The sequence below is a fragment of the Peromyscus maniculatus genome, chromosome 5 (genome assembly GCF_049852395.1).
Source record: "Peromyscus maniculatus bairdii isolate BWxNUB_F1_BW_parent chromosome 5, HU_Pman_BW_mat_3.1, whole genome shotgun sequence".
Classification (NCBI taxonomy): domain Eukaryota; kingdom Metazoa; phylum Chordata; class Mammalia; order Rodentia; family Cricetidae; genus Peromyscus; species Peromyscus maniculatus.
This window is the reverse complement of record NC_134856.1, coordinates 45,082,985-45,105,711: the sequence shown is the minus strand read 5'-3', so window position 1 is coordinate 45,105,711 and position 22,727 is coordinate 45,082,985. Positions and strand designations below refer to the sequence as shown.

The following is a 22,727-nucleotide window of genomic DNA, read 5'->3' as shown; positions in this document are numbered from 1 at the left end:
TGCACCACCACCGCACAATTAACGTCTTATTTTGTTTATTGGTTATTTGGGTATTGAACCTACAGCCTTTTACAGCCAACTGGGGTTGAAATCCAGGATATTGTGCAGCTAGGCTGGTTCTCTGCCAATACATACCCAGCCCTACACAGAAATTTGAGGACACTATTGACCATTTCATTTGTTTTTATCTATGTATTTATTTTGGGGGCTGTAATTTTTATAATGTTGATTAATTTATGATAAATTCATGTGCACAGTTCACGTGTGAATGTCAAAGGACGACCTTCCACCGTGGGGGTCCTAGGGATGGAACTCAGATCCCTCATGCTTGCAGGTAAGAGCTTTCCCCGCTGAGCAGGAGAGACTTGACCACTAGGGGGCGCAGCACACCGGGGGGTGGGGTGGTCTTTCCAACCGAACGCAGCGCCAGGGGGCGGGAACAGCCTTCGCCCCGCCCCCTCCATCTGCGGCGCCCTGTGATTGGAAGGGGAAACGATTACTTAGGAGCGCCGTTGGGGTGGCCGGGAGAAGAGGGCCGGCCAGAGGTGACGCCGTGGCGGCGGAGGTGCGGGGCTCCGCGGCACTCCGGGCGGTGGATGGCGGCGGGATGGAGCCCGAGGGGAGCGGCGGCGGCGGCGGCGGCGGCGGGTCGGCCGGGCTCATGCAGCAGATCCTCAGCCTGAAGCTCGTGCCGCGGGTGGGCAATGGGACCCTGTGCCCCAACTCCACTTCGCTCTGCTCCTTCCCAGGTACGCCCCGCCCCGCGCCTGCGCACTGCGCACCTGTCGCCGCCCCCCCCTCCACCCCTAGGGCGAGGCCGAGGCCGCCGCCGCCGAGTGGCACCCGGGTATCTTGGGGCGACGCCTGTCCTGTCCCTTTACTCCCTCCCAGAGCCTGTCTGCTGGCCCTGTCCCCCGGCTCTGCCCTACACCCATCTCCCCTCCAGCCGGTCTATGTAGGGAGCACTTGCTCAAACCTGTTGCGCGTTCTCCCACCCGCACCTTGAAGAACTTCCACTTCGGAATTGCCCCGCCCTGGCACCCGAGCTTCGCCGCCTGCTGTCAGGAGAGCTTTCAAAGTTACATTCACACCGCAGAACTGCCAGAGTTCAGAAAGTTGGCGAGGAGGAGAGTTACCTCCCCCTGGGATCCATAGGAAAGAAAGGCCTTCGGGGAGGGCATGATTTATTTTCTTTGGGTTTTTGAAGGCTAGGCGACTGGGATCGGGGGTACGACAGGGCGGGGGGTGGGGGGTTAGGGCGCCCCAGCAAAGTTGAAACTTGGACCTCGAAAACAGAGAAGCTGGGCCAGAGACACCGTAAAGGAAGAGGGGCGGGATTGCGTGTTGACCGGGGCACCTGTGAGTCTCATCCACTGGGCAGCGACTGCCAGGCGCCTCTCAGTGGACACCTGGGACCTGCCTGTGGAGTAGCTGACAAAGTGGTTATCGCTTTTTGCCGCAGCTGAAGATGTTAGCTTGTGATCTGTCTAAAATGAGAGTCCGGAAAAGTATTAGTGTCACCACTTGACAGTGAGTGCTTAAAAAGTAAATAAAAATACACACGAACCCCTTTCTGGAGTCCCTTTCCAAATGATGAAGAGTTCATACTCTCCGAGGATTAAATCAGTCTGTTTTTTTTTTTTTTAATTCATTTTCTTATTTCTCTTCAACTATTTGGGAATTTTCCATACCTGAGAAATTGAAACATAGTAAAACAAATACCCATATGCTTATATTCAGTGTTAAAGTCACACACTGCTTATAAACTGGGGCTCATCAGGCAGTTGTGAGACCATCACCCATGTAGTTAGGCAAGCAGATGACAGGCTACTTTAGATATGGGGCCACAGTTGAATATTTGGCTTGTGTTGATGAAAATTTCATTATGCAAAGCATGACTTTTGGTTCTTCTTGCTCTCTCTCTGTCACACCTATGTACATGTGTGTACACATCACATTTTAACTTCCTGTACTGCACAAGTCAGGAGACTTTATGATTCTTCAGCTCAAAACTTCTGAAGCAGGGATGGGTTCTTTCACAGTTCCCAAGTCACTGCACGTCTAAAATACTTACCAGGCCTTATTTAAATTATTTAAATTTCTTTTCAATTAACCAGATAACTTTCTTCTTTCTTTCTTTCTTTTTCTCTTTCTTTCTTTTTCCCAGGCTTTCTTTCTTTTTTTAAAAAAATATTACTTTAAATATGTGCGTGTGTTTGGGTATGTGGACATGAGTGCAGGTGCTCACGGAGGCCAGAGGTGGAGTTACTGGTGATTGGAGGCCAGAGGTGGAGTTACTGGTGATTGGTTGTGAGCTATCTGACCTGGGTGCTGGGAATCAAACTTGGGGCTTCTGGAAGAACAGCAATTACTCTCGGCCTCTGAGCCATCTCTCCTTTGTTGTTGTTCATGTTGCTTTTGTGTTCATTTGGTGGGGGAAAGAGGTAGTTTATCAAGAACGAGAAAGGCAGATGGCCTAGGGAGCTGAGAAAAGGGCGGTTAAAAGTTTCACGAAGTCTGGGAGCTGATCGTTAGGTGTGGTGGCTTGTGACTTTAACCCCAGCACTCTGGAGTCAGGAGCAATCAGATATGTGAGTTCAAAGTCAGCCTGGTCTACACAGCATGTTCCTGGCCAGCCAGGGCTACATACTACATAGACTGTCTTGAAAATAAATAGAAAGAATCATATATTGCATCTGATTATCCCGACTCTTTAGCATCATTTACACCAGTGTTTACTTCAGCTTTTTGTTTATTTTTCACTTTGATGCTAAACTGGAACTCGCTGGGAACTTAACTTGGGTCCTCTGGAAAAGCAGTAACCACTCTTTTCCTTTTGTTTTGTTTGTTTTTCTTTTTTGTTTGTTTTTGTTTTTCGAGGCAGGGTTTCTCTGTGTAGCTTTGCGCCTTTCCTGGAACTCACTTTGTAGCCCAGGCTGGCCTCGAACTCACATAGATCCTCCTGCCTCTACCTCCTGGCTTTTGTTTGTTTTTCGAGACACAAGTTTCTCTGTGTAGCCCTGGCTGTCCTGGAACTGGCTCTGTATACTAAGCTGGCCTTGAACTCACAGAGATCCTCCGGCTTCTGCCTCCCAAGTGCTAGAATTAAAGGTGTGCATCCCACCTGTCACAACAACAACTGCTGTTTACTGCTGAGCCCTCCCTCCAGACTTGATATGAGACTCGAGAGTATGGTTACCAAGACTCACTCCTTCATCAGGCATCCGTCTGGCCCAGTGTGGGCTCCAGGCCGGAGGCATAAACACGGATGAGGGTAAAGCCCTCATTGATCACCGTGTACTAATCACAAGGGCTAATCCAGTATGTACAGCCCTTGACCTCAAGTTGACCGAGTCCAGCAGCAAACATACCCCCTCCCCGCAGTGTCTCCTCCTCTTTATTTGGAATTCTGGCTAGAATGGCCACTTGGACTTGACCCTAGTTTGAGAGACCAAAGACCTCTCACTAGGAATCTTATTCAGGGTCCCGAGGCTGATTTCCTCTGTTTTGGTCACACAGAAAAGGTTATTTGTAATTTATGCCAACTCATGGCAGATCGTTGCCCTAAAATATTCTGTGGTTTCTCTGTACTGAAAGGCTTTGAATTGATTTTTTTTTAACCCACCTTTGTACTTTAGCCATTTAGGATTCTGCCAAATTCTCATTCTGCCTTGCTCAAATTTCTTTTGTTGTCTCTGTGTGTGTTTGTTTGAGACAAGGTCTCATTATGCAGCTGAGGCTGCCAGAGGGCCTGAGCCCTTCTTAGTGCTGAGGAGAAGGCCTGCACCACCATGACTGGCTTTTAGTTGTCATCCTGTCAGTTGTCAGGAATGACATCCGTACTCTGAAGACAGGGATTTCACTAAAGTACTCTCATCTTTTTTTTTTTTTTTCCTCCTTTGAGCCAGGGTTTCTCAGTGTAATAGCTGTGCCTGTCCTGGAATTCACTCTGTACCCCAGGCTGGCCTCGAACTCACAGAGATCTGCCTGCCTCCGCCTTCCGAGTGCTGGGATTAAAGGCGTGCGCCACCACTGGCCAGCAAAGCAATGCCCAATAAGCAACACTGTTGTTACAGTGAAGAATGGATCCAACTTGGACAAGTCAGTTATTCATTCACTGAACAAATATTTACTGAGTGTGGTGTATCTGGGGTTGTTTTGTTTTTGAAGATTTATTTCTACTTAAGTGTATGAACATATGTGTACGGATGTCCATAGGGGCCAGAAGAGGGCCTTGATCTCTGGGAGCTGGAGTTACAGGTACTTGCCCATTGTGGGTTTTGGAATGTGAACTCTGGTTCTCTGCAAGAGTAGCAATGGCTCATAACTGCTGAGTCATCTCTCCAGCCTTCCGGTTGTGTTGGGGTATCAGTTAGAAAGGCCTTGACAGATGAAACAAGGGCCCCTCCATATGGATCATTCCATTCCAGTGGAGAGACAGAGAGAAAAGTAAGGACACCATACCTGGTGGTGGGCGTGAGAGGCAGAGTCAGTGGCTGAAGTGGGTCAGGGGATGGAGTGTTGTTTTACATAGGATGATCAGGGCCTGGTATGGTGGCACTCATCTGTAAACAGCACTTGAATGGCTGAGGCAAGGTGGTTGTGCATTTGAGGCCAACCCTCCTGAGCTACATCCTGAATTCAAGGCAAGCCTTGGCTGTGTGGTGGTTTGAATAAGAATGTCCCCCACTCCTTCCCATGGGCTCATAAGTTTGACTGCTCAGTCCCTAGTTGGTAGAACTGTTTTGGGAAGGATTAGGAGATGTGGCCTTATTGGAAAGAGGTACGTCACTGGGGTTGAGCTTCGAGGTTTCAAAAGCCCACACTAGGCTCTCTGTCTCTCTGCTTTGTGATTGTGGGTCGGGATGTAAGCGCTTAGCTACTGTTGAGTGCCATGCCTGTCTGCTTCCTGCCCTGGTGATAACGGACTCACCTTCTGAAACTGTAAGCAAGCTCCCAATTAAATGTTTTCTTTTGTAAGAAAGAGCTGCCTTGGCCATGGTGTCTCTTCACAGCAATAGAACACCAACTAAGACAAGTAGTGTCAGGAAGAGGTGCCAGGCCACAGTTGGTAGTCCCGAGAGGCCACTGTTAGAGAGGAGGGAGGCTCCGCGTGGATCACCTGGCAGATAGGAGACAGTTGGCAAGCAAGGGGTGAACAGTGGAGTGATGCAGGCCAGTGGGCCATGAGCATCCGGGCAGCCTAGTTCCAGCCGGGAGTCACAGCACTGAGAAGACTCTGGTCCCCAGGAGGACAGATGTGGTCTGCTTACAGCCCCAGGAACTGTCAGCAGACTTTATTCAGCTGTTTGACCTGGAACATAAGGTCAGAGTAGGGCCTCCTGAAAAGATGGCTGCCTGCTTGCCTGGCCCTCCTGTTTCTGTTCTTTTAGAACGGAGTTGATCTTGGGGCCAAGAGGACTCAGACGGAAAGCTGTCTGTCCATCAGCAAGCCCTTTTGCTAGTTCTCCAGGAGACTTTACTCTTCCATTGTCTGAAAGCTCTGTGTCTATATGGACGGATGTATCTTGCTCAAGATTGAACCAGGGCTTTGATACCGCCAGGACCAGAGTTTGGATCTCCAGTAACAACATAAATGTGGTGTGAGCATGGTGACCTGCTTGTAAACCTGGCACTGGGGAGGTGAAGAAGGGATCCCCAGAAAGAGTTGGCTGTTTGAATTGTGAGCTGTGCATTCAAGTGAGAGACTCTGCCTCAAAATATAAGGAAGAGAGCAACCAAGAAGACACCCCTCTAAGGCTATAAAAATGTCGATATTTCAATATTTCACTTGCCAGGCAGTGGTGGCACACGCCTTTAATCCCAGCACTCGGGAGGCAGAGGCAGGCGGATCTTTGTGAGTTCAAGGCCAGCCTGGTCTAGAGAGAGAGATCCAGGAAAGGTGCAAAGCTACACAGAGAAACCCTGTCTCGAAAAACCAAAAAAAAAAAAAAAAAAAAAAATCAATAATTCACTTATTCCCAAGAAAAATATTCTCAGTCTTTTGTAGAAGGGGGAATTTTTGCATACATTTTTACTCTTTAAATAAAGACTCTTATACTATCATAATAGCAATTATATATTTCTTTGTTTTTTGTAATTTTACACAAAACAGTTATTTTCTATTTTTACTCAGATAAAAATATTTGTGCATAAAATGTAAAAATAGTAAATGAGAAAAATAAAACTATTATACAAAAAAAAAAAGACACTCCAAGGCAACCTCTGCCTCCACACATGTGCCCCCTCCACACACACACACACACACAAAATAAAAAGAAGGCCCTCACAGAGGTGGCCTCTCAGTGTTGGACTTCCCAGCTTACAGAACCTTGAGCCAAAAAGATTGTTACAGCAGCAGAAAGCCTTCACTAAAGTCACCAAGGAAAACACAGCTGATAACGCCCTGGCTGTGAAGCGGGAGCAAGGAGATGTTGTAAGCCAGGGAAACATTTTGACAGTGTGTTGAGCCAGGGCAATGAAAAGAACTCCACATCGATCAATAAATAGCTATTAAACAGTTGGTAAATTGAGGTGCAGTAGATTAAAGAGAAATCACTTAGTTTTTTTTTTTTTTTTTTAGTGTTTTAAGTTTGCTATAGCTTTTAAAATCTTGTAATCATCCTGTCTGAGAGTATTTTTTATAAACTACTCATTTTATGTAAGCCTTTCTTGCCCTTCAAAGTGTTTTAAGTCATTTGTATTTGGGCACTGAAGAAGCCAACACATAGGGCTCAGGGTGCGTGGGCGTGGGGTGGGGGGGTAGTGCGTCCCTGTGGGCTGCTACCCCACAGCTCAGAATGGTGCCACTAGGGCCCGGGTATCCCTCCTTGGCTAGGTGCTGTGCTCCAGGGGAGGTAGCAATGAGTGAGTGGGTAGGTGTCTTGGCAGGCTGCTGGAACGCAACTGCACAGGCTAGACATTCAAACAGCTGGTTGTTTCCTCAGTCTGGGTGCTAATCAGCATCAGGATTTCCTTCCTGCCTTTCAGGGAGCTGCCTTGTTACTGTGTCTTGGCAGTCAGGGGTGGGACGGGGTGGAGTTAATATTTCTCTTACAAGACAGTTAAGGGTGATGAACACCTTTAACCCCAGAACTCAGTAGGCAGAGGCTGATGGATCTGAGTGAGTTCCAGGCCAGCTTGGGCTACATAGTGAGACCCTGTCTCAAAAACCAAAATATAGTGCTCTCAGGTTTAGTGTGAATTTGGGGAAATACAGTTCAACCCACAGCAGTTGGACGGTACACCTAGGCCAGACTCACGTATGTGGGAACTACTAACTTGATGTATCTGGTGAATCGGGCACTGCTTGCCTCCACAACCACCACTCACGCTCTGGGCGGCCAGTGAGAAGCCCCTGCTGCAGCCGCACAGAGGGGTCCGGCCTCAGGCCAGTCAGTGGTGTTGGACAACTGGGTGGTGACTGCTGTAAGTTCCTGGGGGTGGGTTCACATTCATTTGTTCACTGTGGGGCCACAGCCTTCCCAGAGTCGTCACAGAACTTTCTTGCAGGCCCTGTACTTCAGCAGTTAGTTTCAGAGTGATGGGAGTCTAGCAGGAAAAAAAAAATGTCAAAAATGGTTTGGCTCTTTTTTTTTTTTTTTTTTTTTTGCTTGATGGGGCATCTGTGAGGTTTTCTGAAGAATCATCCTGGGGGGGTGGTGAGATGACTCATCTACTAAGAGCACTGGCTGCTCTTCCAGAGGACCCAGGTTCAATTCCCAGCACCCACATGGCAGCTCACAACCATCTGTAACTCCAGTCCCAGGAATGTCTGGCCCCCTTGGGTACCAGGCATGCCACACACAAGCATACAGGCAAAGCACTCATACACATTAAATAGATATTTTTTTAAAAAATCAGCCGGGCAGTGGTGGCGCACGCCTTTAATCCCAGCACTTGGGAGGCAGAGGCAGGCGGATCTCTGTGAGTTCGAGGCCAGCCTGGTCTCCAAAGCGAGTTCCAGGAAAGGCGCAAAGCTACACAGAGAAACCCTGTCTCGAAAAACCAAAAATAAATAAATAAAATAAATAAATAAATAAATAAATAAATAAATAAATAAATAAATAAATAAATAAATAAATATCATCTAGCCCTCAAAGACCCGGGTTCAAGGTTTCAGAGACCACAGTCCATAGTCAGTTGGGTGCACTGTTTTTGGGACTGTGGTGAGGTACCATGGCCTGGTGGAGCAGAACTACTCACCCACTGGCAGCCAAGAAGCAGGAAAGAGATAGTCAAGGAGCCGCCCCTAGTGACCTGCTTCCTCTGCCTGGGCCCCACCTCCTACCTTCCACCATCTTCTGGAATATTTTTACTAGCTAGGGACCAGTGTATGAGCCTTGGTCTCTGTGGAGACATTTGGCATGGTCTGGAGATATTTTTATGTCACATCTGGGAACTGAGTACTATTGGCCAGTGTGTGCTAAATGTGTGAAGCTCTGGGTTCAGTCTCTAGCATCAGAAAGGGAAAAAAAGGTTAATATTTGAATTAGAGTCCTCTTTAAGAGTAGAGGTCCAAGTACTGTATCATACCTCTGTGAATGTAAAATAGCTTGTACCTGCTTTATGATACATAGTAGTGACTGTGCTTTATCAGAGCTGTTTTTAATGATGTTGCTCAGAATGTTTTCTTTCCAGATGATGATTGAGAAACTAATTTAAAAAAAAAATGGTGCCAGGTACCACAAGAGTAACAGGACTGTGCTGTTTTCTGGGGTTTTGTTTTTTACTTTCTTTCTTTTTTAAATTGAGTGTGCTGGATGTCTCTACAATTCTGTTCAAGTGACTGCAGAACCTGGAAAAGCTGTTGCTGCTATTGATGCATAACACACTGCTATTATTGGTCTTTTTATATAAATATAAATATATATATACATATAAATAATTTGAATTTTTGGAAACTAGCTGTGCTGTCAACTTTGGGAAAAAGTATCCCAGTTTACCGTGTTGAGTTGGCATTGTACAGAAGTTAACAGCCATACTGGTCTAGAAATGTTGAACTTAATTTTTTTTTCCATTTGTACAGGGGTAACGCACTGTATTAAATATGTAAGGTCTTAAAAAAAAAACTAATGCCTCTTCGAAGACTTGTTCAGTGTCTTGGCAACTAGAGAGTAAATATATCGGGCAAGAAATACACATATGTATTTATTTGTTCTTAATTTTAGGATAAAGGCATAAGATTATTGGACCAGAAGTCCAACAATTTCATATATATATATATATATATATATATATATATATATATATTATACTGTGTATATACTATAAATTTTGCCCTATATATTCACATGTTATATATGCATGTGCATACATGTAATGTTTGTGATAGGAATATATAAACCACATCCATCATTTCTCTAAGATTGATTTTTCTATAGCTTCTATTGAAATTTACTAGTTTGTGTTCTTGCTATTAATGCCCAGAGTAATGATATCCTAAATCCTTGAAAACTAAAAGGAAATAAATCATCAAATTATTTTGTAAGCTTTGCTAACACTGTATGTGGGAAATTCTTACTTTGTGTCCAAAATTTATTTTTATTTTGTGTCCGTGTGATCACTGGGAGGCCAAATATCCTATATGAGTATAACAGGGTGACTTGTGTGCCCTAATTAAACACATGTAGCCCAGAAAGTAAGAGATGATCTCAGGAAAATTCTGGCTATATTGGTGAAATGTTTAGGGGTGTTAGGGTATAGGGTAGACTGAGACGTCCTCAAGTTACTGCACTGTTGAACAACTGTAACCTCAGAACTGAAACAGTTCCTCCTGGAAGGAAAAGGGAGGCTTTAAGAACTCGGGAAGTAAACAAAACTTATAAGACTCAGGAGAGTCAGAAAGTTACAGGACTCAGACCCCTACCTAAGGTTGTAGAAGCAGCCACAGCTGGCGCAGAGAGGAACTCTCCAGGACTGCAAGTTGAACAAGGAGCTCCAGGGATGCAGCTTCTCACATAGGTGTTGTTACCAATGCTGGGTGGGCTTTTCAGTGATGTGGCTGTGTTCGTAGCACTTATGCTCCTGGAAATAACCCAATAAACTCACTGGTTGATCCACTGGGGGAAAAAAAAAAGAGTAGAGGTCCAGCCTGGTGGCGGCGGCGCATGCCTTTGATCCCAGCACTCAGGAGGCAGAGGCAGACGGATCTCTCTGAGTTTGAGACCAGCCTCATCTACAAAGGGAGTTCCAGGACAGCCAGGACTGTTACACAGAGAAACCCTGTCTTGAAAAACCAACAAACAAAAGAGTAGTGGTTCTCAGTAGGAGCCAGCTCTGTTTTTTTTTTTTTTTTCCCTGAGACAGAGGCCCATGTAGCCCAGGCCAGCCTCCAAGTTGAAACTTAGCAGATGTACTTCAAGTGCTGGTTACAGGTGTGTTCACACCCAGCTCTGTAGCCTTCTTTCTCACTTACCTGCCATTTGTCTTCAAGCCAGCCAGACATGTGTATTTACTATTTTTTTTAAAGACTTATTATTTATTTATTGTGTATACAATGTTCTGCCTTCATGTATACCTTCAGGCCAGAAGAGGGCACCAGATCTCATTACTGATGGTTGTGAGGCACCATGTGGTTCCTGGGAATTGAACTCAGGACCTCTGGAAGAGCAGCCAGTGCTCTTAACCACTGACCCATCTCTCCAGCTGTGTATTTACTATTGTTGTTGTTATTTCTTTCTCCTCCTCTTCCTCTTAGTTTTTGAGACAAGGTCTTTCTATATAGCTTAGGTTGGTCTTGAACTCATGAACCTTCTGCCTCTGCCTCCCTAGTGCGGACATTACAGTCCTGCCTACCAGGCAGGCTTTTATTTCACACTTTAAAGAGTTTTTGATACCTTGATTAACAGTATTTATTTTTTTATTGCTATTTATTTGCTTATTTTGAAGCAGTTTCCCTTTGCAGATATTTATTGGCTTGTGCTAGCATAGTCGAGAAATCAGGTCGGTCTTTTGACCTGTGGACTAGGTGGCCTTGCCTTTCTCCCGCTCTAGCTTGAGAGTAGATGTAGCTTGCTGGGTTGGTTAGCTCTTCCCTTAAAGGGCCTGAAGACTTCCGTCTTCTGAGCTCTGTAGGCTTACGGTGTCTGCCACTGATAACAGCCTTCCTTGTTCGTGTTGGAGAGCTTTTCTAGACAGGACTAGTGAGCAAGCCTGGGTCAAAAGATGTCTGTGTCTCCAAGTCCTATGATGAGTTTAAGTCCTCATACGCAAACAGGAGATCAGCTGTGTGTGGTAGTTTGTGAACCCTTTAAATACCATCAGTAAAGCCTGGTGTGGTGGCAAATGCCTATAATACCAACTCAAGGGAAGCGGGAGGTTCAGGCCAGCCTCAGATACATGAGTACCAGGCTGTTCTGGGCTACAGGATGAGACCTGTCTCACAAAAACAAAGGCCTGGAGAGATGGTTTAGCAGTTAAGAACACTGACTGCTCTTCCACAGGACCCAGGTTCAATTCCCAACACCCACATGGCAGCTAACAACTGTCTGTAACTCCAAGATCTGTCACCTTCACATAGACATACATGCAGGCAAAAGCACCAATGCACATAAAATAAATAAATACTTTTTTAAAAATAGGTTTCTCCCTCTACTTTAAAAAACAAAACAAGCACATCTTTAATCCCAGCACTCAGGAGGCAGAGCCAGGTGGATCTCTGAGTTTGAGGCCAGCCTGGTCTACAGAGCAAGATCCAGGACAAGCACCAAAACTACACAGAGAAACCCTGTCTCAAAAAAACAAAATACAAAAACCACCACCACCCAAACACTCTAGAGTACAACTAAATGCTGTGAGAATGGGAATAACGGGAGCAGCGGGGGGCCTGGACTGAGCTCCTTGGCGGGGCCTCACTGGGAAGGACGGTGACTCCAGCTCTGCTTTTCTCTGCCCTCACAGAGATGTGGTACGGTGTGTTCCTGTGGGCACTTGTGTCTTCTGTCTTCTTTCATGTCCCTGCTGGATTACTGGCCCTCTTCACCCTCAGACATCACAAATATGGTAGGTTCATGTCTGTAAGCATCCTGTTGATGGGCATCGTGGGACCAATTACTGCTGGAATCTTGACAAGTATGTTAGACATTAAAATACCAGTCAAACACTTGCGATGTGGTTAGTCACCTAATTTTAGGACTCCTTTTATAAATATGGGGGCGGGGGGTGTAGCTCAGTGGTAGAATGCTTGCCTCGTGAGCACAAAGCCCTGGGTTTGGTCTCTAGCACTGGGAAGAAAAAAAGGTGTGTGTTATGTGTGTGTTGCATGTATGCACACACACATAATTTTAGAGTTAGCTTTTAAGTGTGGATCTTGTTTTTTTTTTTTTTTATGTATTCCTTTTTATGTTTTGCTTTGTTTTTTAGCTCTCAAGCCCCTCACCTGGCTAATCTCTTTGGCTTCCCAGGTCAGATGTGAAGCTTTGTGAGACAGGCCATGAGCAAAATAGAAATATTTGGTTATCGAAGCTTCAGCACCTTTCTCTTCCAGTCTGACTTGACTTGGCTTTGCAGAATGGTTCGCTAATTGCTTCTGCTCTTTCGGGTGTGGTTCCTTTAGGGGTGGAGATAAATCTGATGATAGGAATTCTTTTTTTAGAAAGATAATTGAGGGCTAGGGATACAAAGCTGAATGGCAGAGCTGGCCTAGCGTCTGAGGCTCTGGGTTTGACCCCAGCTCCACACACAAAGGAAGTGCCCGATTTGTGTGTTTCAATCCTCCATGCTCCCCTATGGAGCAGGCTTTCTTGTTGGACTATCTTTGGATTGCCAGCCCCCAATATCAACCCAGAGACTATTAGCTGAGGCTTGTCCCACTTACTCTTATAACTTAAATTAACCTGCTCTTATTAATCTATGTTCTGCCATGTGGCTTGGTTACCTCTACTCTGTATCATATGTCCAACTTCTTCTGTGTCTCCCTGGCTTCTCACCTAAGTGCACCTAGATTCCTCCTCCTCTTCCTCTCTCTCTCTCTGGAAATCCCGTCTATCCTCTCCTGCCTAGCTATTGGCCATTCATCTCTTTATTAAGTCAATCAGAAGGTTCCTTGGCAAAGACATATCTTCACAGTGTACGGGAAGATTATCCCACAGTACCCCCACCCCCAGACTTCCTGACCAGAGCCCGGAGTAACATGGAAATTACAGACTATTTTTAAACCTGCTTCTTTTTTTGTCTTTGTTTTGTTTCATTTCACTAACACAATTAGAGGGACCAAAATGAAGCTTAAATCATTTCTAAATTCATACTTACATAGAAGCATATGTATTTTCTAGAAATAAAAATTTAAAAGCATCATAAAAATGAAAATTATATTTTATATTAATAGCCACAGATTGTATTTTTATGTGGATTTTGTATATGTATATATATAAATCATAAATTTATTTATGAAACAGGAATGTAACATTCCTAATTTGTCACCTTATTTTATTTTCCCTGTGAATTTTTAACCCTGAGCTTTGAGCAGAGATGTCCATTGGTCTCTTTGACTTTCTTTTTTCTTTTCTTTTCCTCTCTCCCTGTCTCTCTCTCTCTCTCTTTCCTTCCTTCTGAGGCACCGTAGCCTAGTTTCTCTGTGTTCTAACTGTGTCGCTTAAAGCTGCAGTAGCCACACTGAATTTCTGGCCCCTGGGACTGTCTCTGTCAGTAAAGCAGAGATGAACTCCCCGCTCCACATCACTGAATGATGATCAGATGAGATGTCTCCACACAGAGTGGAGTACTTGGCACAGTAGTTGACACACAGTGACTGAATATGTGCTCGTTTCTGTTTTCAGGATTTGGGGTAGTTTTTTTTCTTCCTGTTCTCTGTAAGAGTTTCCTTTCTTCCCTCGTCATCCATATCTCATGTGAAGGCCCAGATCAAGTTCCTCAGGCTTCTTTCTTTTCTCTTCAAGGAAGCTCAGTCCAGAGGTGCCATGAAACTTGCACTCTGAGATTAGCGGCATTGATTACCACTGGAGGCAAAGTCAAATAAATATCTAACACTGTTTGCTTGTTAAAACACATTAATAATATCTCGCATCACAGTTTAAGATGTGTAGTCTTCCTATCTTTTGGGGGATGCTGAGAACGGAACCTGTAGTGTTATGCATGCTAAGCATGCGCTTTATCATTGACCCACAGCCCCAGCCTACCTGTAGATATTTGATGGAGTCATCTGTATTCTGTGAGTTCCTGTGACTCTCAGGTGGATAGCTGGGTCCACACCAGTGTTTGTGCAGAATGTTAGATGGGGGTGTGTGTGTGGGGTCTGGATCAACGCAGGTGCTTGTGTAGAATGTTAGATGGGGGTGTCTGGGTCGACACAGGTGTTTGTGTGCTGTGCTCTTCCTCTCTCGGAAGTTGTAGTCACTATAATGAGGAAAGCAGTGACCTGGGAAACAGAAGGACCCTGAGTTCTCTGCCCTGGTGCCCTTTGAACAGCTTTAGGGCTCAGAATGCTGTGTTGCTTTCTCGCTCCTTTCTTTCTTCCTCCCTCCTTTCTTTCTTTCTTTCTTTCTTGGATGGAACCCTCAGTATAATAGCAAGTGGAGCTGGGACTCCCTGTGGCCTGGAAACATTTCTTGATCTGTCTCAGGAGATTGTCGTCCATTGCCAGGAATGAGTTGGTGCCCTTTCAGTGACAGGCATGGGGCTAACTGAAGGGCACAGGAGTGAAGAGAGGTGGTGGACCATGGGGGAATTGCTGTCTTGTCCTGTCCTCTTCACTGTCACTTCAGATCACTCAGTAAATACGAGGTGCTCAATCTTAGGGGGTACAAAGCTAACTGCTGACTTGCAAACCACACAAAGAAAGTCAGTGTGGACCAGAAAGGACAAGGAACACAAAACCTCTGGCATAATTAAATGGAAAGCCTGTCTCCCAATAGTGAAATTTTTAAGTGTAATGTTTTAGTGACGTCATTCATCTCAGGCTTTGTTTTACTAATTAATGTTTTTTCTCTTTTAACACGATTCACTTTGGACCAGGTGCAGCAATTGCTGGGGTTTACCGAGCTGCAGGGAAGGAGATGATCCCGTTTGAAGCCCTCACTCTTGGCACTGGACAGACGTTCTGTGTAGTGGTGGTCTCTTTTTTACGGGTTTTAGCTACTCTATAGCATATGCCCTTGCACTGGGATGTCATACCTGCGTTTTATAGACTCGTCAAAAGGCAGAGGTGGTGTCCTGGTTTCTTCATTCCTCAAATGGAAACGACTTGGAGGCAGGAGAATGTGAAGAACACCGCAGCTCTTCCTTCACTGAGAAGCTCCAGCAATTGAAGACCCTTGCGGCCACCTCTCATTCTCAGCCAAACCAAGCTCCTCGGCTTTTTTCTTTTGGCTATTTAAGTTTTACGTGCATATCTTCACCTAAGCCAACAATGCCTCAAATTTGCATCTTTCGAACAAGAATTTGCATCATTATTTGCAGAAATGCAACATTGCTGTTTCACAGAAACAATGGAAAGTGCTGTTTAATTTCAAGGAAGCAGGCTGCACTGTACTAAAAGCTTATCGTTGTGAGGGTAAAGCCGAGTTGGCTTGGGGTGAGAACAGTTTGAGAACAAACTGGTGGAATGTAACGGGACGAAGAACTGAAGTATAATTCAAAGTAACAGCTTTGGTTCCACTGTCAAAAGGAGGTGACTACTTAGAATGTGACACTTTGTGGATAACTATCTTGACCTCTGATTATTTAATATATTTTAAGAGATGTGAATTTATCATTTGATCAAAATAAGCTAGCTAGCTGAGATTTCTTTTTCTTTTCTTTCTTCTTTCTTTTTTTTCTTTTTTAAGATGTGAGGACTTGCTTTGTTGCCCAGGCTAGCCCAAACTCCTGGGCTCAAGTGATCCTCCTGCCTCAGCCTCCTGAGTAGCTGGGACTATAGGCATCACCGTCATGCTTAATTGAGGCTCTTTTTCCAAAGAATTGCCATGATATCTTTACCTGTCACCTTTAATGCTGCCCATTTTATTTACTTTCTCTAGAAACATGCAGACTTTCTTAAGTTGAAGTTCAAAACCAGACAGGTTAGATACTCTTGGGACATTCAGGCACAAGTAAGACACTTGCAGGATTCTGTTATAGTTTTTTTTCCTAATTTAAGTGTATGTGATGACTCCAAAACTTGTGGAGTACTGCTGAAATGAGTTAGTGGTTATTGGTTTCCTTCTGTGTTTACCTAGCAGTGGCTCTTCGGCCCGCTTCGGCAGTATTTGAGTGTCAACTCCCAGAAAGTGCCTAAAACTTCCTCTTATTCAAGAGAATTTATATCCTTAAGGAGATAGTTTTTAACTTGATTTTAGCTATTTTAATTTTTTACTCTACTGCCTAACTTTGTTTTTCATTAAAAAGACCTGTGACCTGTGACCTTCAGAAGGGAAAGGGATGTAAAAAAGTATGCGCCTTTCATCATTTTAATGGTTTTGTATAAAGTACAATGTTCTTGTTGTTACCTGTTCTCAAAGTAGCCTCTGGTATTTAACTCTCACATTTTAAAAGGAGAATGTTCATTGTGAGATTAAGACTGACAACCTCTGAGGGCATAAATTTACCTTAAAGCAATATGCTTTCAGCTTCTGGTTAGAAATAGCCAGGAGGGGACCAGCAAGATGGTTCAGCAGGTGAAGGTGCTTTCCTCTGACCTGAGTTTGATTCTTGGGACCCACATGGTGGAAGGAGAGAACCAGCTTCTGCAAGTTGTCCTCTGACCTCCATATGCTGTTCACATGTAAGAATGAATGAATAAATAAGTAAATAAATGGAATAAAACATTTTAAATAGCCAAGAGGACCTCTGTGGACACTTGCACTTATGTGCACATATTCCCTGTCCCCCACATACACATAAATTTTAAAATAAGGTAAAATAGCCAAGAGGGTCGGTCAATTGTTCCAGGAATTGCCGGGGGGGGGGGGGGGGGGGGGGATTGCAGGGGTGACCACAAAAACCAGTCGGCTTTCCTTTAGACCACCACTTGTTAAAACTGCAGTAACAGGTCGGATTTGGTGGGCAGTTGAAGTGCAGATAAAGGGCCCTTAATATTCCCCAGAAATACGAGCAATCTTTCTTTTGACAAAAGATTTCCATTTTCAGTCTCAGGGGCTGTGGATTGGGAAAACATCCTTTCAGTTGGAAAACGAACGTTGTCCTCTGCATTCTGGGAAATGACCACACCGTTTATGGCAGAGCACTGTAGAGTGCTCACTGAACATTCTTTGGGATGTAATTTCACACCCTAAGCACATAGTTGAATTGGTGGTGGCTGTTCTCCCTACATAATAACTTCTGAACATACTCATCCATGATAAAAATGTTAGGTCTTTGTGTTTACAGCCAAGACACAAAAGTTAGGGCATTTTGAAGGACATTTTTGTTTCCATCTGTTTCTTGTTTATGTTTTATCTGCTCTTAAAAAATAAAGAACTTGAACTGTAAAATGTATCTTCAAATTACTGAATATTTCATCTATCCCAATGTGTGTCAAGCATTCTTTTGTCAATAAGTGTATATAGACTCTATAGACTGAGCTTTGTAAAGGCTTGATATGTTTTCATTTGAATGGTAAAGCAAGAATGCTTTCCACTTTGATCCCTGTTCCTCATCTTCCTCTTTTCGCTGGTCTCAAATGCAGATTTACTTGCCATGATTTCTGTAGAATACATCACCTTATACAATTTCTTCAGGAGGTGTCTCCCACTAAGGACTTTGTTGGACCCTGATTCCTGCATTTATATTTCCACTTCTCACCCCCTCTTTTTAAATTCTGAGATGGAGGGGTAACCCCCAACCAAAAAGCTGATCTCTTGATTCCTTAGTGAATTGTGGGATAAAAATTAAGTTTGTGTCCAAAAGTATAATGATTATTATGTGAGCAAGATGTGTCTCTGGGCTGTTAACTTCCTTTGGAGCAAGACACTCCTTAGGAAATGCTGGCACTAGTGAGAAGCAGTTCTGCAAATACTGGTGTCCTTCCTGTGTCCTGTAGGTTTCTAAGTTGTATGTTGGCTTTTGATTCCAATGTCCTTCTGACCGTTAAGTTCCTGTGACACTGCAGAACACGCCAACCTTCCCCGAGGGACTGTTTCCTGGAATGTGAAGCCCTGGTGTCCTTAGTGGCCCACATGCAGAAGGGTTTGTGAACTTGTATTTCTTTCTGTGTACTATGTAAGGCTGGTTATGACCAAAATCAGCTCAACTTTTTATATTAGGTTATTGCACTTAACTGCTATAGTCCAAGCGATCAAATCTTTGTACATTAGAAACTTATTTAAATTTTATTTTTCTACTGACATTTCTAATGCTAGTATGTTTATCAATAAAGAATTACTTTAAATTCTTTGAGTTGGGATTTTTTGTTTGTTTGTTTTTAGATTTTATCTGAGGCATTGACTTGCTCTATTTGTGTCTAGCCTCCAACTCTTCATGAAGCCCAGGCTGGCCTTGAACTTGTGGCAGTCTACCTGTCTTTGCCTCCCAAGTGCTGGGGTTATGGGTACATTGCCACACTCGGCTCTGGAGTTGCTCTTTTCTTTTCTTCTCCCTTCCCCATTTATTTATTTATTTATTTTGGGGCAGGGTCTCACTATGCAGCCATGACTGAAACCTGTTTAAGGCTATCCTCGAACTCAGATCTGCGGGCCCCAGCCTTCCAAGTGCTGGGATTAAAGGCATGTGCCACCATGACTGGACCCCTTCCCCATTTTTAATTTATTTATTGGTGGGAGCAAGGGCATGTGCTTGTCATGGCATATCAGTAGAGGTCAGAGGACAGCTTTCAGGAATCGGTTCTCTCCTTCAACCATGTTCATCCTTGGGATCAAACTCCTGTCAGGAGTAATCTTTTATAATGGAATTATGTATGCTTTAACTGTATTTCTCTTAGGTTCAACTTTGTTTTTATTTTATTTATTTATTTAATTTTTTCTTTTTTTTTTTTTTTGGTCTTTTGTTTTTTTTTCAGAGCTGAGGACCGAACCCAGGGCCTTGCGCTTGCTAGGCAAGCGCTCTACCACTGAGCTAAATCCTCAACCCCTTTTTTGTTTGTTTTGTTTGCTCTGGCCGTCCTGAAACTAGATCTGTAGTTCAGGCTGGCCTCCAACTCAGAGATCCACCTGCCTCTGCCTCCCGAGTGCTGGGATTAAAGGTAGGCACCACCACCACCTGGCTTATGTTCAACTTTATAATAATTTATAATAAAATTCTCTTTCAAAGATGTGCTTAAACTGTACTTAAGGTGAACGTCACTCACTAACTTTACTGATCCGGACATATATTCACATCAAGAAGCTTTGTATGGGGCCTAAAAAGATGACTCAGTGGAGAAGGCATTGGCTGTGCAATCATGAGGACCGGAGTTCAGATCCCCAGCACTCACAGAAAAAGCTATGTAGGCACAGGGACCTACCTGTAATTCCTGCACTCTGGGGGGAGAGATGGATCCCTGAAGGTTCATCAAGAGGCCCTGCCTCAGTAAATAAAATATAGCATGAGGAACACACTAATGTCAACCTCTGCTTTCCATAGGAACATCTGCTCAGACACATGTGAACGTATATGTATACCATACATGTGAAAAAACATTTGTGTGCTCTTAGACCAGGATGGCTGAGTAGTGTGCAAATTATATATAATTTCAATGGTCCACTGGAGGAGGAACTCTAGGTTTCCATAATTTAATGTCCTTAGTGACTAATATGCCTCTTTTATTTTCAGCAGCGTGGGTCACAGGCTTGGGTAGTTTGTCATCCATTCTATCTTAGAAATTTTTGTTTGTTCATTTTTTTGTTTTTAGACAAGGTTTCATTATTTTCTCTGGCTATCCTGGAACTTACTATGTATACCAGGCTGGCCTCAAACTCACAGAGATCTGCCTGCCTCTGCCCCTCAAGTGCTGGGATCAAAGGCGTGCGCCGCCGCACTCAGCTATGATTTTTTTTTTTGAGCAAACAGTAAGTACACAGATCTTGACTGTACAGCTTGGTAATTTTTTGCATATGTGTGTACTTCTGTGACTACCTGTCAGATCAGAGACATGTTTCTGCCATCCTGGAAGGATACAGAGTAACAGGTATGGACAGTCAGGGTTCAGCCAGAAGTCCCCATGATTGTATGGACCTGAGACATAATGAAAGGAACTCTGAGTTTCCATAAAAGTGACAACCCAAGCTGGATGGTGGAGACTGGAAGATGAGGAGCTAAATTTGGTAGGGATGATCCCCTAGATTATTGCCAAGACATCAGTGAACCAAGCGCCTTAAGAGGCTTAGTACTGGTCTGATTGTTGCCCTGACTGGAGGGACCCTTGTTGTCTGGCTCTGCCCTATTTTTGTCCTGCTGGATGATGACCTCCTGTTGCCATATTTAATTTTTTTTTTTTGGGAAATTAGGACTCTAGACTGTTTGAAATCCATCTATTTTTAAGTGCCGACAATTTTTCTTTCTTTTTTTAAAATCTTTTTTGGTGCTGGAGATCAAGTCCAGAGCCTTGGACTCACACTACTGCCCTCAAGCTACACTTGAATTGTACAATGTTCCTAGATCCATCGGTACACGTTTTAGAGCTCGAGTTGACCTGCTACCCACCATTTTTGAGAAAAGCATCTCCGAGCGAGGGAGCTGGCTTAGTTGGTAAAATGTCTGCTGTGCAAGCATGAGAATCTGAGCTCAGGTCTCCAGCACACACCCACACAACTGCTGGGCAGCTGTGGAGGCTCCTTTGTAACCTCAGTGCTCAGGAGGTGGAGGCAGGGGATTCCTAGGACAAGGGTGGCTAGCTCTGGGTTCAAGAAAGACAGAGAGAGAGACCCTGTCTAAAGTATGGCAGAGCATGATTGAGGAAGACATCCAATACCAACCTTTAGTTTCCACATGTGCAGGAGTGCAAGCGCAAACACACACACACACACACACACACACACACACACACACACACACACACACACGTGAACATGGATATACCGCATACAGGTAGCCCCTCCTCAGATAAACAGCCAGGCACGGTGACTCAGGCCAGTGATCTCAGCGCTCAGAGCCTGAGGCAAGCGCATTATCACAAGTCGGAGGGTGAGTTTAGGCCATGCTGGACTACAGAGGCCCTTCCTCAAAAAAAAAAAAAAAAAAAAAAAAAAAAAAAAAAAAAAAATGGAAGAAGAGAATCTCATAAGTACTCGAAACTATGCAATAGTTCTCATACTGGCTGGAAATTTTAGTTGGGAATCTGACCTTCATTAGTGTTAGGAGGACTGGGAGAGAACTGCTGGTGAATACCAACACCTCTTCTTTGGAGAATGCCCTCCATGATGGGCTACACTACTAGTCACAGGGAGTATTTATAATATCCAAGAATAATAAGGCCAAGAATAGTGAAATTCAAAAGATTGTGTCTAAGTTTTCCTATTCTATTATTTTCAGATAAGAAAAGTCTGTTTTAGGGCCAGCAAGATGTCTCCATGTGTAAGGATACTTGCCACCAAGCCTGACGACCTGAGTTCAATCCCTGGGACCTGCAAGTTGGAAGGAGAGAACAGAGCCCTGCTGATTCTCCACTGATTCCTGCTTGTTCATGATGTAAGCACATGCAAGAGGGCACACACACCAAATAAAAAGTTTTAAAACAGAAAAATCTGTTTCAAGGAATCATAGGCCTAAATGTAAGAACTAAAACTCTCCAGTCTTAGAAGGATACTAAAGAGTCATGATCTTGGTTTAGGCAGTTTTCTTAGATAAAATACCTAAAGCATACATGAATGACACAATAATAGACTTCATCAAAACTAAAAATTCATGTTCAAAAGGAATTACCTGTGGGGTTATTGCTCCCTCTCCACGGCGGGGCGGCTCGGTGGGGGAGGGATGAAGGAAACAGAGTCATGACGAATTTCCTGGAAGCAGACTCCAGAGACCAGCATGGAGGTACAGATCTGGTTTAACTGTATGTTCACTGTCATATATGCATACATTACCCAATCAGTTAAGGCCATGTCAAGTTGCTGTCCAGTGAGTCCGAATGACACACAACCGTGTTATGTGGGGGTGTGCAGTGGGGGCAGTATGTCCAGGCTGTGTGTGTGTGTGTGTGTGTGTGTGTGTGTGTGTGTGTGTGTGTGTGCAGACAACGGGCAGGAAGCAGGCAACGCCCTAGGTTTTGGCGCCAAACTAGAGGGTCTCCAGTTAGCTGGGACTCCATTATGAGTCATCTGGTGTTCCAGAGACTCAGGTCTGCTCAGACAGCCGCAGGGGGTGTTGGCGCTTCTCACATTCCTTTAGTGACACCATCTGAACAGAGACTGACCCCTCACTTACCAGGAAGTGCAAAGAGGCCTCCAAAGAAATACAGAAGACAGATATCCAGGATACAGAAAGTACTTACCCTGTCAATAAAACCAGTTGTAAAATGGGCAAAGATTCTGAGGAGACTCTCTCTCTCTCTCTCTCTCTCTCTCTCTCTCTCTCTCTCTCTCTCTCTCTCTCTTCTCTCTCTCTCTCTCCCTCTCCCTCTCCCTCTCCCTCTCCCTCTCCCTCTCCCTCTCCCTCTCCCTCTCCCTCTCCCTCTCCCTCTCCCTCTCTCTCTCTCTCTCTCTCTCTCTCTCTCTCTCTCTCTCTCTCTCTCTCTCTGTGTGTGTGTGTGTGTGTGTGTGTGTGTGTGTGTGTGTGAGAAAGAGGGTTTCACTGTGTAACCCTGGCTGGCCTGAAACTCACTATGGAAACCAGGCTGGCCTTCAACTTACAGAGATCCG

General features: G+C 44.4%; 1 protein-coding gene across 4 annotated transcripts; it reads left to right on the top strand.

The window, feature by feature from the left end:
• Positions 1 to 511: 511 nt before the first annotated feature.
• Positions 512 to 18,325, top strand: Tmem170a (transmembrane protein 170A). Of its 4 annotated transcripts, none has more exons than XM_015992910.3 (3): positions 512 to 749; positions 11,902 to 12,003; positions 14,974 to 18,325. In XM_015992910.3, the coding sequence occupies exons 1-3, from the start codon at positions 608 to 610 to the stop codon at positions 15,102 to 15,104; spliced, it is 375 nt and encodes a 124-aa protein (XP_015848396.1). In that variant the 5' UTR covers positions 512 to 607; the 3' UTR covers positions 15,105 to 18,325. The 4 variants fall into 4 exon arrangements, with proteins under 4 accessions (XP_015848396.1, XP_006974141.1, XP_076428295.1 ...); XM_006974079.4 differs by having other exon boundaries at positions 514 to 749; positions 11,902 to 12,072; XM_076572180.1 differs by lacking the exon at positions 512 to 749 and adding an exon at positions 3,925 to 5,603.
• Positions 18,326 to 22,727: the final 4,402 nt, after the last annotated feature.

Excerpts from the sequence above, each read along its gene's own strand:
- Tmem170a (XM_006974079.4), top strand. The coding sequence starts at position 608 with ATGGAGCCCGAGGGGAGCGGCGGCGGCGGCGGCGGCGGCGGGTCGGCC. Across the intron at positions 750-11,901 it reads TTCGCTCTGCTCCTTCCCAG|AGATGTGGTACGGTGTGTTC; the intron begins GTACGCCCCGCC and ends CTGCCCTCACAG. Across the intron at positions 12,073-14,973 it reads TACTGCTGGAATCTTGACAA|GTGCAGCAATTGCTGGGGTT; the intron begins GTATGTTAGACA and ends ACTTTGGACCAG.